Source organism: Poromitra crassiceps (assembly GCF_964638095.1).
Source record: "Poromitra crassiceps genome assembly, chromosome: 13".
Taxonomy (NCBI): domain Eukaryota; kingdom Metazoa; phylum Chordata; class Actinopteri; order Beryciformes; family Melamphaidae; genus Poromitra; species Poromitra crassiceps.
This window is the reverse complement of record NC_139644.1, coordinates 27,808,998-27,824,554: the sequence shown is the minus strand read 5'-3', so window position 1 is coordinate 27,824,554 and position 15,557 is coordinate 27,808,998. Positions and strand designations below refer to the sequence as shown.

The following is a 15,557-nucleotide window of genomic DNA, read 5'->3' as shown; positions in this document are numbered from 1 at the left end:
AACAAGATTATTTATTAAATACAGTTCATATCAAACAAACTTCTTGTGATTATTACCAGCCATGTTCAAATTTGCTTCTCAATCACTGTGCCCAAGGTCTGCTCTCTGCTGCTTTGGAATGCATGGAATGCATGGAAAGCAAGGAGGCTAACCAATCAGTGGCAGAGTAGCTTGGGTCACTACCATAAGTATCCTAAATAGCAGGTCGTGCAAATGCAAATGGCTGTGAAATATGTAATTTGGCAGGGCATTTAAACATTTCTACAAAGAAAATCTCAATTGCGTGCTTGTGGTGCTGTGCCACTGGTTAACCCTTCACGTTATATCACAGATCCGCCCCACACTCCCCCCGGACCACGACCCACTACAATTTGCATACCGCCCCAACAGGAGCACAGCGGATGCAGTACCACATGTGCTTCACACTGCCCTCTCTTACCTGGAGGGGAAGGACACCTATGTGAGAATGCTGTTCGTGGACTACAGCTCAGCATTCAACACCATAGTACCCTCCAGGCTGGTAAGCAAGCTCAAGGATCTGGGACTAAACACAGCAATGTGTGACTGGATCCTGGACTTTCTGACAGACCGCCGCCAGGTGGTGAGAATGGGCAACCTCACCTCCTCCCCACTGACCATCAGCATAGGAGCGCCCCAGGGGTGCGTCTCCAGCCCCTTCTGGTTCGACCTCTACACCCACGACTGCGTGGCGACTCAAACTTCGAACACCATCGTGAAGTTTGCAGACGACACAGCAGTCGTGGGGCTGATCTCCAGGAGCGACGAGACGGCCTACAGAGAGGAAGTGGGGGCCCTGGAACAATGGTGCCAGGACAACCACCTGTCTCTAAACATCTCCAAGACCAAGGAGATCATTTTAGACTACAGGGGGGGGGGGGGTGCACACCCCACAATCACCATCAATGGCACAGTGGTGGAAAGGGTGGACAGTTTCAAGTACCTGGGAGTCAACATCCACCAGGACCTGACATGGGCCAGCCACACCGCCACTGTTGTCAAAAAGGCCCAATAGCGACTACACGGACTCAGGCGCCTGAAGAAATTTGGGCTAAGGCCAAAAATCCTCAGGGACTTCTACAGAGGCACCATTGAAAGCCTGCTGACTGGTTGCTTCACCACCTGGTACGGGAACTGTACCACCATGAACCGCAGGGCGCTAAGAAGAGTGAGAGCGTGGCCCAGCACATAACAGGATGTGAGCTGCCAGAACTGCAGGAACTGTACAACCAGCGGTGCCTCAGGAGGTCCCTGAAGATCATCAAGGACACAAACCACCCCCACAACAGCCTGTTCTCCCTGTTACCCTCAGGGAGGAGATACAGGGTCCCAAAAGCACGCACAAATCGCTTGAGGGACAGTTTCTCCCCGCAGGCCACAAGACTCCTTAACATACACAAATAAACTCCCAACAATCATGTAGTAGCGGTACTATAGCTGCTACCATTATGTATGTCTAATGTTTAATTGTATGTTTAATTAGGTCTATGCTATTTGCACCTCTGCAAACAGAATGTTAATTATGTTTAAAGTATGTCCATGCCATTTGCACATATGTGCAGTGAATATGTCACTGTCTTTGAATTGTCTTATTGCTTTACTGCCTTATTGCTTGTTGCTTCTCTTGTTTTCCTGCACCTATATGCCCTGTTATTTTGCACAATGTTGTAACGGAGTCTACAGCACAAGAATTTCACACGTGATACTTGTACTACGGAGTGACAATAAAAATCTTGAATCTTGAATCTTGCCATAGGTGGCACCTGTGTCCTAGGTTGCTGAGCCTGATATAGCCTATCACCCACAGTTCAAGCAGCATATTGACTGACAACCTACAACCACACACCTTTATCTCTTCCAGTTTCACCCAGGAGCTGCTGTTGTCAAAATAATTATTTTTTTCATGTTATTGTACATTTGCAATTATTGAATAATGGGAAAGCTCAATTTCCCTTGTGAATCAGATCTCTATATCAATCAATGCTGTTATTAACCTGTATCTATTGGTAAATGCCAAAGGCAACATCTGCACTCAGTGCACTGACGAGCTAAATTGTGTCTGAAAATATCCAATTGTATCAAGGCTGTATCCTGTCCACCCGTCATGAAATTGGACAGTTGGGTGGTTTATGGCATTGGGCGTAAATCCAGGAATAAACATTTGATGTGGGTAGGTCATCTTTCCTAGTCTACATTGAGTGCATGCCTCACGTGGTTGGCAAGTGTCGGATGTAAAAGGTTTTCTTTTAGCTTTTATAGAAAGCATTGAATTTACATTACCGGCAATAAAGGTCGATGTTGATTGGTTGTGTCTGTGTAATGTGAAGGTATTGTGGGATGTGATTGGCTTTAGTACATGTCAGTCTTCTGAATATTTACGCCCCCATTCCATGATGTGACGTTGTACAGGAACATGGCGCTTTGGGGGAGATGTGTTTCCTGACAGTTAGGGCTATTTATCCTTTATTTTCTTTAAACATGTTTATTGAAATAGCGTAAAGGTACCTACATCAATATGATAGGTCGTGAAAGGTAATCGCTCCTCGTGGTCTGTATGGACAATGGAACAGCAAATTCCATAGCGGTGTTGCTGTCGTTAGCCGGACCTGTTAGCATTCACATGCTAGCTGAAGCTAGCTGTCTAATAGGATATCGCTAAACAAGCAGAAAATATGCTTGCTCTGCGGGCTTGTTTACGCAGCTTACATTCAAATTAAACTAACTATCAATGAATATAAGATTTTATTTAGCCTCTTTTCTGCTATTTGTTGTTTAGGACGACGTTTCTAACTAGCTAACGTTATTTTGTTAGCTAAGCTAGAAGGATGGAGGACCGTCATGGATTTGTTTTGTTGCTGGCCAGTGGAATTTTTCTGTGGGTGTTTTTGCCGTGTGAAGGTGCCCCTCTACACTATCCTCACAGACCAGGTGAGAGACAGCTGTCTGCCACTGACTTTCTAACTAATATATTGTTTGTTCACAAACCATAACTCAAGTATATCCAGCTGCTCAGCCAGCAGATGTTAGTAGATGGTTTGTTGGCTCAGTTAGCTATAGCTACTGCTAATCACCTGCTAAAAAGCTAACAACACAGCCTGGCTGTTGGTAGCTCTCCAGCTCACTAGAGGCCAATTCTATCTAACAACTAACCATCTGTCAGCCTGGCTAGAACCACCAACGTAACGTTACTTGATGTCTGTCATTGAATGGTAAGTTTTATGACGATACTAATAATAGAAAGTCACAACCTTTCATTGGCACAGTTGGCTTATAGCAGACTGTTAAGCATACTTTGGACTTTTCCTCTATCAATAGTTTTCTGAATGAAATATTAATTCGAGATTTAACACGATTACAGGTCAATCTCAAATGCAATAATAATCTGTGCCATTTAAACATGCCACAGTTGTAATTGTAGGTGCCAGAGAGATTGCAACCTCTGCTTGGGGTTGGTCCAGTCAATGGCAGGCGTCTAGCTAAGTTTATAGGACAATAGAATGGATGTTGCCCCACCAGCATGGAAACATTGCTTTCTTGTTTTGAAGTGCACCTTGAGTGCCTTCGTTGACATTGAATACAGCATCTTCACAGTCTTCGTACATCACAGCCCTAGTCATAGTGACACCAGGACCTACTTTATAAAAGATCAGTTTGCCTGCCATTTTGTCAAATGCCAATGGGAGAAAATACCTAATCTTGGTGAATAGCAAGTAGCCTATGTGTTAATTAGTACCCAAACTTTGTCATCAAAGTCAAACTGGCTTAATATGATTTTGAATCAGAGTGGTAAAGGTCTTATTCTTCTTCTACTACTTATTCTTCAGCTATCCTTATTGCATGAAGATTAGACTTGTTCATGTTAGAACTACATAAACTGGAAGTAATGGTGCTTGCAACAAGTGGCAGCAGTTGTACTGAGGACACTACAGGGAGAGTAGTATGGATGAGATAAACCACTCAGAGGTAAATTAATGGGCGCTCTGTTTTCTCAATGATTGCATTTATTCTCACATTACAGTAGGAGGCTCAATGAAAATGACCTATCATGTATTGCCTGACACTCAGGAGAAATGAATGGAGGCAGAAGTTAACACACCATAGTGGAGGTTGGTAATGTGTAGGCTAAGCTTAACACATTCCAGTCTTATCAGCACCAGTCAATGATTAACGCAACAGTGATGTTTATTTAATCATAATACAGCTTGCAGTCAAGTGATGTAGCAATTTGAACATGTTTTTATGCTTTAATTATAATCACAATACAGCTTACAGTAAAGTGATGTAGCAATATGAACATGCTTTTTATGCTTTTATTACATGGCAACCTAGTCTTTGTCCCACTTGCGTAATCTTTCCATTGGACTCATTGAAATGGTGTAAATATGTCCCTCAGCAGTTCATGGTTGTGTAAGGTTATCGTAAGGTTGGGGTTAAGATCACATCACACATCTGACAAAAGAGGAATAGAGATACATGGGTAGTCTGCAAGTGACGTGCAGGCCCAGCCAAGGGTTCACTTCACTTGCCCGCTTGAGCGAGTGCATCAGAAATCTATTTGCCCAAAGTCCATTTTAATGGTGTGTGAGTGAAAGTACAGGTTATAGCAGAATGATGCTTCCCATCTAAAAACCTCATACATAGTTGGAGTTTTGACCACATCCTCTAAAGCGGGAGAGCCACATACAGCCGATTAGTTGGCATCGCCGTTGACCGTGTCTGGGCGTCTGTAGTATTCACGGTGTGTCCCGCACTGTTGGGACACACCGTGAGCGAGCGTGGGGGTGAGCAAAATCACTCTGATTGGCTGGTAGCGAAACAGTGCAGGAGAAGAGAGGGCACACACAAAACACTGCTCATTTTCCAGCTTTATCTCATCTGGTAATTCCAATACACGGAGATGTTCATGACGACGTGCCTTCGGGAAAGTCCCTTCAGCTCGCTGCATGAAATCACTCATTTAGTGCAGTTTCTCCTTATTTCTCCACCTTCGCCTCTTTCTTCCACAAGAAAAAGACCAGACAAGGGCTGACATACGCCAGTTCCATTTGCAACTTTTTATCAGACATATTCTCGATTAGAAGTAGCTATATTACAAAACCGTTTAAGTGAGAGAAATGGTAGGCAAATGTTGCTTTGTTTCATCAATCTGGTCTCATGCAGGTGCAGAACGTACCTGCTACTTGCCCGCCGGCTGTCGTGTTTGCGGTCTGTTCAAGCGAAACCTTTTGGCCCCGATACAGTCAGGTGACGCATCAGTCGGCCTCTAGTTGCCGCTAGTCCTTTCAAGTGTTTTCGGTGTGTCAGCCCTTTAACACCTCCCAACTCAACTCCTGTTTCCAGGATAATTGAAAAATGCTCGCTTGCGCTTCCGCTCATAAATTTTGTCTTTACCCACCGCCATTTTCTCTCCAGTGACAAGTCTGACAACCACACATCACAGTACTAGCCTACTCAATTCTTGATTGGTCAATGGCCCGTGCCATTATTCTTCTATACGTTCAGGGGGAAGGGGATATGCTGTGTCAGTGTGCCAGAGAACGAGAACATAATTTATGATACGACCATGATCAAGTGATTGAAGAAATATTTCATTATTATTCTTCTTATTCTTCTTCTTCTTCTTCTTCTTCTTCTTATTCTTATTCTTATTCTTATTTTACCACTGTGAGTTGCTAGATATAGCCCGACATGGCATTTTACTTGCCTCGGTCAGTCGGGCAAACCTTATTGTTGAACGATGGGCTCTCGTTACACATTAGAATATAGGACAAAGTAGATTGCAACCTTTTAACAACCAGGTTATAGTGGTAAGTCCTGTATTGTGGCTCACTCAGCAGCTTCACAGTTGTTCTGTCAGCCAGAACCTCTTTTGTTCTGTTGTGGTGTTGGACATTGGCCTTGGCCTTCCACCTCAGTGATTCAGTGACCATCACCCCCCCAGGCTATAGGGGGGATGCTGTCTTTATGCTGCTGTTTGGGGTCAAGGCCTAACAGCATAGTAAGATAAGATAATGCTTTATTGTCCGTAATCCCGAAAATGTGTCTTGCCTGTCATGCTCTCCCCAATCAACAAGAGTACGTCATCCAACATTGGAAAATATTAAACCGACAAAAAAGAAAAAACTTCACCAAAAGGACATCTCCACGACATGACACAGCATTGAGCAAGCACCCATCATCAGAATGATACACACAACACGATAGACAACATCTGCTGGAAAGAAGACGAAAAAAGTAGTCTTTTAAAATGGCCACATAGACCCTATGCTGAACTCCTACATAGGATGTTAGCTGTTTTTCCAAATTATTCATTATCTTCATTTCCCATTTCCCATTTCCCAAACCAAATGGGAGCATTTTTTGGTCGTCATGTTTTTAAGGAGAATGCCGGTTTTGCCACTGCTAGGGCAGTAAGGCTGAACGATTTAGAAAAATTATCGAATTACAAATGCAATTATTTTTGACTGATATTGCAATTGCAATATGATTTTGCATTATTAGAGGCAAGAATGATCATTTTCACGACATTCTTCTAATTTTCATATATGTACCAAACAAAGATGCTTTCTTAAAGGGAACACGCCAACATTTTGGGACTCGGGAGATTCGCCTATTTGACATCTTCCCAATAGTAAGAAAAGAATATAGAGTCCCTTCTCTTCTCTGTGGGTGTATTAGAAAACTAGCGAGCACTAGTTGTCTTAGCTCAATGAATATAGTTTAGTCAATGGTACGGCTAGCCTACCCCCATTAGCATGAGCATAATAAAAACAACAGGGGAAAAAAACATCAAATGCTTCCATACTGGTGTAATCCAAGTCTCCACAAGCCCCGAGATGCCAAGCTGACTTGAAAAGACATCAACATCATGATGAGTATGTAGTAGTTTTGTTTATACCATGGACTGTATGTTTATACTACCGTAAATTCCGGACTATAAGACGCACCGGTCTATAAGCCGCACCTTCAAAGGTGACTATTTTTTTCTTCTATAAGCCGCACCGGTCTATAAGCCGCGGGTGTTTTGATGTTTAATTACCATATGAAAGGGTTCGTGCACAGAGAGGAATGTCGGGAAAGAGATCGCTGTTTGGGGAAGCTCCCATTTATTAACATTTCAACAAAACAAAAGTCAGGTCACTAATCCCCAGACAAAATCACACATTGTGGTATTTTTTGTTTTTTTTACAGTGCACACAGTGTCCGCGGTGTGGTGAAAAGAGGGCAAGAGAGGAAATTAAAACAGAAGTGGATTTATAGTTAGAAAGAGTGCTAAAGAAGAGAGAATTCCGTTTTTTATTTTTTTATTTTAGTTACTCACAGTACTATTGACCAGTCCAACTCAAAAGATATTCGGCAGTTTCACTTTGAGCTCTTGTTCCGCCGCTGGGCACACAGTGTCCGCGGTGTGGTGAAAAGAGGGCAAGAGAGGAAATTAAAACAGAAGTGGATTTATAGTTAGAAAGAGTGCTAAAGATAGTCCGGTCTGGTTATGACGAGTCTCGCTGGGTACAGTACGCCAAAGCGATATCCATTGACTCGATGATGCTGTTGTATGTTGCGCGTTTCTGTTGCACCAACGCGGAGAGGTCCTGCCCGGACGAAAAAGCGCGTACCCTCCCAGGTGAGGGGCTTCTTCCCCGCAGCCTGGAGGATGAGTTGACGGTCGGGCCAGCGGAGTAGGCAGATGAAGATGGCCCTCGGTGGCAGGCCGGGGTCTGGACGTGGCCGAGGCGCCCGGTGTGCCCTGTCCACCTCTGGTGGTTTCTCGCCTTCCTTCAGGTCCAGGATGTAACACAGGATTTTGCCACGAAAGCGTCCATGTCACCGATCTCAGCTCCTCATTATAAACTCTGTTCACGGTTGCCTTAGTTTCTTTAGTGAGTGAGTGGATGGACTTCTGCACGTTTTCAAACTTGTTTTCAAGCTGCTCAAAACCTCTGAGCGATGTCGGACTTAATCGATAGTGTTTCACGGAGTAAAAGTTTAGCCCAAGCGTGTATCTCCAGCCTCCAGCAGGTGAGTCATTTCCTCATTCATGGCGTGATTGCTTCGTCTTTTTCTTTCTGCTTACCTGTGTTGTGTTATGTTATGTTATGTTATGTTGTTAAAAGAGGGCAAGAGAGGAAATTAAAACAGAAGTGGATTTATAGTTAGAAAGAGTGCTAAAAAAAGAGAGATTTTTTTTTTTTTTTGGAAAAAATCCATAGATAAGACGCACCGTTATATAAGCCGCAGGGGGCAAAAAAGGCCAAAAAACGGGAAAAAAGCCGCGGCTTATAGTCCGGAATTTACGGTAGTTTTTAGGGATGGGGCCGATCGAGTCGCATGGATGAGGATGTCTGAAGAGAGAGCGGGAGCAAGGGGGGGGGGGGGGGGGAGAGATGCAAACTAGGTGCACATCTCTACAGCAGGTACACCTCTGGGATTAGTGAGAAAGTTCCTAAAGGAGGAGAGAGAGTGCTTGAGCACTAGTGTAGTTTAAATGTACAGCGGGTAGTCAGCCACTGAGCCACTGCAATGAGGAATGTAGCAAAATTAATCTGTTTGAGAACAGCAAAAACAAAGCTAGTTTTTGGTTGGATATTCGACAGCCATTCACAGTGAATGTCTGTTGTATATCCAACCTCAAATAAAACGAACTTCATAGCAGTTACAGAACTGCTGTCTTCAAATTCAGCATCTCTCTTTTGGTTTTCCAGACCGTGCGGACATGTCCAGTCCACGCGGACAGGTACGCGGTTGTTCGCAACACAACACACTCTAGTCTCTGCCACTCACAGGCACGCAATCTGCCCCTATCTGCTGCGGCTCTCTGCATAGGTGACATAACAGACAGGCTTCACACAGCGACTCGGCCCAGCTGACAACGACATGTTCCTTAAACAGGAAGTGAACTCCGTTTTAGGGGGGCGTAAAAGTCCATTTGGACTGGCATTGCCACCAAATGCCCACCTGTGCTGCCGGCTATGATTGTATTTCATCATAAGGAAACGCATCTCAACAGAACCTCAGCCTGTAGTGTCAACCAGACACTGCCATCCTCCATCCTGTATCTAACAAACATGTACCTCCACACAGGCGAGTGAAACTTTGGAAAATGGGTCAGCTCCTCCTCTGTGTGAACGTCTACTGAAATATGCAGAGGAACCGAAATAAGAGCTGGCCCGCTCCCTGACGTATTGGTCCCAAAAACCAGTTGAGAGTCACTTGGTGGGGCCCGGCTGCCAAATCATAACATGAACCCATGACTCGGATCAGGCCTAACCGAGGGGAAGTGATCCCATGCAGAGCTGCCATGACCCAGCTCCTGTTTTCCCCTCTCACTCCTGCTGCAGCCCCCCAGGGAGTCTGTACTGTCTGGACCCCCGTCTTCTGCTGCAGCCCCCCAGGGAGTCTGTACTGTCTGGACCCCCGTCACTCAGGTGGAGCAGGCAGGAAGGGGCATCGTAAAGCTGCCTGTTATTACTTGGGATGCACCGATATAAGATTTTGGTCGATACCGATATTAACATTGGCTTAATGGCCGATATTTACCGGTTTCTATGATAATCACATTTTGTACATAGTGAAAAACACATGTCCTATTGTCCTGTGAACAGTAGGGGTGGGGGAAAAAATCGATACACCACAGTATCGCGATATTTTGCCTGACGATATTGTATCGATATTTGGACGCCAAGTATCGATATTGCAATTTTTTTTTTTTTTTTTTTTTTTTTTTTTTGCAGGCCATGCCAGGCCACCGGGCTACTATAAACTTTAGTTCCAAGGCCAGCAGTAAACAAACGGTAGCATATTTTCATTTTGTTTTAACAGTAACAGTTTTGTCATAACAGTCATTTACAAATTCCCCAGTTACTGAATGGGCTGCACAAGATGTTTTGTGTAAGTGAAGTGAAGTTGCAAAAACTACATAAGTACAGTAGTCCACACACACATCCAGTTAAGGTGGACTGTAAGTAGACTGTAACAAACAGTTCAGTTTGTCAGGTGCATGCAACTATGACATGACTTTATGAAAGTTGTTGGTCTGTCTACTTGACAATGTTGCTGCAATAAAATGGTTGAAGTCGGATGTACAGACTGAAAAATTGTTCTTATATAAACCAGATGTTGACAAAGTTTTTCTTTGTGGACATCATTTGCAGTTGAAAAAGTAAGAAATCGCAATATATCGAAATATCGCAATATTCAATATATCGCAATATCGATATATCGCAATATCGAAAATATCGCAGTATCGCAATACTATCGTATCGTGACTCAAGTATCGTTTCAGTATCGTATCGTGGGCATCTGGTGATTCCCACCCCTAGTGAACAGTGTGAATTTGAAAAAGCAATGTCTTTCTTTATTTCCAAAACATTTGGAAAAGCCCATCAACCATAGATTTACCACATTGTTTCCGCTCAATATGAACATTTTGGCCGATACGATAACCAATATTGACATTGCTGTGATTTTGCTCATTGGACCGATAGATGTATAAAAAACTTACTAACATCGGCCAATACCGGTATGAACCCCCCTCAAGGACCTCTGGTGGTCCCCCGGACCCCACATTGAGAACCACTGCTCTAAACAAGACTTAATATGAAGCACAGAAACCTTGAACATTGTTTAGTGACCCTTGAGCCCATGGTTAGGCTGTAACTGAAATATTTCATGAAATAGACTAGAGGCACTCGTGAGATCTTTAGGATGTAAGTGTGGTGGAACAGGGCGGGCCTGTTCTTTTGGAGTTTATGATTAGCTCGGCCGACGCTTCCTGAGAGCTTGGCCACCATAGCGACACAGTGTGAAGCATAAACAGGCCTCATTTGATGTCATCCTCCTCTTATACAGATTGATGGCTTTTACGTATAAGGTTTTGCGTATAAGGTGTTTGATTGATGCTTGGTAAGCAAAAGCAGTCTGTTAAGTTGGCAAGTGTCAGTTCTCCTCCAGTTCTTCCCATTCACTTCTGTCCCAGGCAGGCAGGAATTGCGTAGCACCTCCAGCAGCCCACAGACAGTAAAGACCTAGCTCAGCCCATCTCCTCCCTCCTGCACCTCTGATGTAGCAGGTGATAAATGGCAAGGTGGGCAAACACTTTAGTTCAACTGTAGTAACGTAGTAGTAAGTACACACCTCCATTTAGATTGACATCCACTGGGCCAGTGTACCAAGCAGATGCCTTTTGAAAGTTTAATTCCTTCCCTCATCAATATTTCACTGCAGACGCTGGTTCTCTATGGCCGTCTTTAGTACAGAGCCAAGTGTCTCCGTGTTCAATAAAGTGGTAGGAAGGAATCATCATGTCAAATCACAGCCACCCACAAGGGGTGGGCAGTGCAGGCTAAATATCACTATTTTCACATATTTTCACCATTTTAAATTCGTGTCAAATGTTTCATTTAGCTTTTCTAAGGCTAAGTTGCAATTTGCTCAAAAGTATAGCCCAAATGGGAGCACATTAAGTCATTTGGAGTCATAAAAATAAGAATGGATTTTTTTTTTGAATTTGAGCTAAACAAAGACTGGATTAGTCAAAGTAGATCTATTATAAAGAATTCTAGTCTAGAATAGGTAAAACATAAATGCACTGCACTGTTTAAGTAAGTATGACTTAAATAGCCCGTTGAATGATGACCATAAATCACTCAATGTAGCAAAACATTCTACATTGCTACATTGGCCTGCTATTTTCTCAGGACATTCAGTTGTGGAATAGCAGTTTCAGAAGAATATAATTTCCAACTGTTTTGTAGAAGTGTTTTTTGGGGGTTGACTGTTACAGCAGCCATTGCTTCTGTTCTTGCCAGTGTTTGCATTTCTTTTCATATGTAGCGTTTTTCTCAAATGACTGGCAGCATCTCATGCTGCCTTCAAATGCTGCTTGTAGCCTCTTATTGGTCAGAATTTCATTTAGCAAAATGAACCCTGTAACAAAGTAGTTTTGTTGCTGGCTGCTGATTAGTTTTGGAAATCAAGTCGCATGTATGAAAATGAGAACAAACAAGTGACAACAATGAGTGGGGAAAAATACAATCATTCTCATCAACAATATTACCAACAGTTGTTGAAACAACTTCCATGCTCTCTCTCTGTCCCCTTTCAGCTACTTCACACAGATTTCACAGAATCATTTTCCAGTCGTACTTAGGGGTTTATTGGATCATTCATGTGCACTCAACTTGTAATTATGACTTTTCTGACGGCCCTTGAAGGCAACATAAGTCTGCCCTTTGGCTAGCTGTAATCAACAGATATTGAACCATGTAAATTTAAGCTTTAATTACTTTTGTTCATTTGGGGGCTTCTTTTCGAGATGACAGTTTGTTGTATTATTCTATTACCAATCCTATCTTTGCACATGATAGAAATAACAGTGTCTGATGTAGAAAAGCCTCTGTCGTCCACAGACACGAGTCTTGTTCTGCTGTAGCTCTTTAAAGACAGGTGGGACTAGAAGGTAGCAGTAAGCACTATCTATTGACTAGATGCGGCTTGGAAGTGTGAGGTTTGACTAGGCAGCAGTCTGACTAGGCTGCAGGAGCTGATGCATGCTGGGAGGCCTACCTTACTGTGCATTACTGTACTTACTGAGCTCTGACAGGAGACTGTTTGAACTTAAACACCACGAGTCAGCTTTGATTAATTGTCTGTATAGTGATGCAGAGAATAAAAAGAAGCATACAGCAAGGTTCAGTTTCAACTTACTTTCTCTCTGTTTGACCTTCTAAACAACAACACACAGTCTGTCAGAAATATGATTTTTCACATGTCCCCCCCCCCTCTGGATTTCAAGTTTTTTTGGACAAACATCTCCCATTTATCTCCAATTTATCTCTACCAGATACCTGTTTTCTTGCCTGTGTGTAGCAAAACATTAAATCTGAGAGCACAGACCTAGCCTAGCCTAGCTAGTGTCCAAAGTCTTTGTCATTATGGGACTGCACTGCACCCTGATGTATATCTCACCAGGCCAACCCTGTTAATAAAAGCACAGACTTGCTAGACAGGGAATGTGATTGTGATAAACAAAATTGAAGAAATGTGCAGTAAGTAGTAGTAAGCAGTAACTTCCTGATTTACAATATTGTCAGGGATACATTACAGACACAGATGACAAGTAGCCTTAAAATAAATGTAGCGTAGCCTATTTGCCTTAAACAGACCCCAGTTTGGCAGGCTAGGCCTATCTTTGCATTTCCCTATTTGCCTGTGGACCACCGATAACTGACGTTTTTGTTGAGACTTCAGTTGAGACACATGATGTTGTTGTAATTGACACATGTGGATAACTCCATTAGAATTGTTCTGACACCGGTTATATGCAGCATGGAACTATTTCATTTTGACGGGGTAACGGGGGGCAGGGCTGTAATCGACTAAGCAGTCCTATTCATTCTGTCTCCCGGGCGGCCCCGCCAGACATGAAGTGAACTTCACTGAAGGCAGCCTGGCATTTAGGATCATATCTGAGACTCCCCAGGGAGCTGAAGTGATTACTGCGTGCTGCTCGTCTGCTCTCTGATGGACTGTGCTGCTGTCAGTACACCACTGGCTCCATCTGATCTGACCTGACCACACACTGTGGCTGATACGAGCTGTTATGGAAATTAATTTCTCACTCCTCATCCCACAATAAACAACAGCATTTTCAGCCAATATGAACCAAATTGAATGAAGCCAGGAGTCGGGAAGTTGTCTTAAAAAAGTGTATTAGCCATTTTTGTAACAATGGTTACAAAGAGACTGCGATCATCTCACGTAGAGTACAGAGAGTTACATTGATGCAGTAAAGATGTGACCGTTGTCATCATGGTTCTTATACTGAGGCAGAGAGGAGGCAGGGAGATTTGAAGCACACTCAATATTGTGTGTGTGTGTGTGTGTGTGTGTGTGTGTGTGTGCCTGCGTGCCAGCAAGGTCAGCCACGTGTGAGATGACATGTTGCTGTGGGCAGACTGCAGAGGGTGAAATCTGCTTTTACTTATGTATGCAGAGGCAACAGATGAGCTGTCTGTCTGTAGATGATGCTGTCTGCCTATTGCGTCTGTCCATATGACGTGCATTTATCTAATAACTCATACCAATAATTATGTATGTAATTATAGCTTTATTGAGTATGTAATGACTTAAATTCTATAACACTAGCATTACTGCTCAGTCTGTCCTTTACCCCCTTCATGACTTCTTCAAGCTGCCCCCTAAGGTTGATTTCATAAAAATAAATAAATAAGTGTATTCATGAGCAGCGTGGGGGGTGGCAGGACTGGGTGCTGAGCTCAGGGTTTGGCATCAATTGCTGCCCGCTGCCCTGCAGTGCGATGCAGCTACTGATCTATCCTGGTAGCCCGTTTCTTTCAAAGGGGCGGGGCTATTTGTGTGGCAGTTGTCAAGACTCTTCTCCTTTCCCTTCATGCGCTGATGTAAAGGCACGAGACAACTGGAAGTCGCTTCCTAGTTGGATTGTTTTCAGCACCTGCGCTCATCTGTCAGGAATTTGTAATCCAGCAGGAGGAGACTGGCTGGGTGTTGATTCCCCCTCTGGCAGACAGGATGTACCTGACACGCTATGACCAGTGGGAGAGGGAGGAAACCAGGGAGGGAGAGGGGGTGGAGGGGGCACCGACTCATCCTCTCAGTCTCTCTCTCTCATACACACACTCTGTCTTCTCTCTCTGACACAGTCGCGCACACACACACACACACACACACACACACACACACACACACACACACACACACACACACACACACACACACACACACACACACACTCTCTCTTCTCTCTCTGACACAGTCGCACATAGGGATGCACCAATCCACATTTTTTCACTTCTGATCCGATTCCGATACCTGAATTTGGATATCTGCCGATACTGATATTATTCCGATACCGATATTTTTCTTGAATATAGTATACAGTATACAGTAGGCAAAGATTTGGCCAATTAAAGATTTTTTTTTAAATATACCTTGCAAAAAGCAGACAAAATTAAGAAAATATACAAGGCAAAGAAGGATTCTATTATACATGGGCAAATTACGGCCAGCGCCCCCTGTGCGGCCCGCGCTGGAATTGCAAACCCCCCCCCCCCCCCCCCCCTTCCGATTCCGATCCGTGAATTATGTCAGCATCGGCACCCGATACCGATATTGGATCGGATCGGTCCCATCACTAGTCGCACACACTCTCTCTTCTCTCTGATACACAGTCGCACACACACACTCTCTCTTCTCTCTGATACACAGTCACACACACACACACACACACACACACACACACACACACACACTCTCTCTTCTCTCTGATACACAGTCACACACACACACTCTCTCTTCTCTCTGATACACAGTCGCACACACACTCTCTTCTCTCTGATACACAGTCGCACGCACACTCTCTCTCTTCTCTCTGATACACAGTCGCACACACACACTCTCTCTTCTCTCTGATACACAGTCACGCACACACACACTCTCTCTCTCTCTGATACACAGTCACACACACACACTCTCTCTTCTGATACACAGTCACACACACA

The 15,557-nt window shown here is 43.8% G+C and overlaps 1 protein-coding gene across 1 annotated transcript in view; it reads left to right on the top strand.

The window, feature by feature from the left end:
* Positions 1–2,843: 2,843 nt before the first annotated feature.
* Positions 2,844–15,557, top strand: part of lmtk2 (lemur tyrosine kinase 2) — a gene marked incomplete at its 5' end in the record, with an annotated part of 47,896 nt that continues 35,182 nt past the window's right edge. The window contains one exon of the mRNA XM_083649575.1: positions 2,844–2,946. Within this exon, the coding sequence (XP_083505701.1) occupies positions 2,844–2,946 (103 nt within the window). The remainder of the gene's footprint in view (positions 2,947–15,557) is intronic.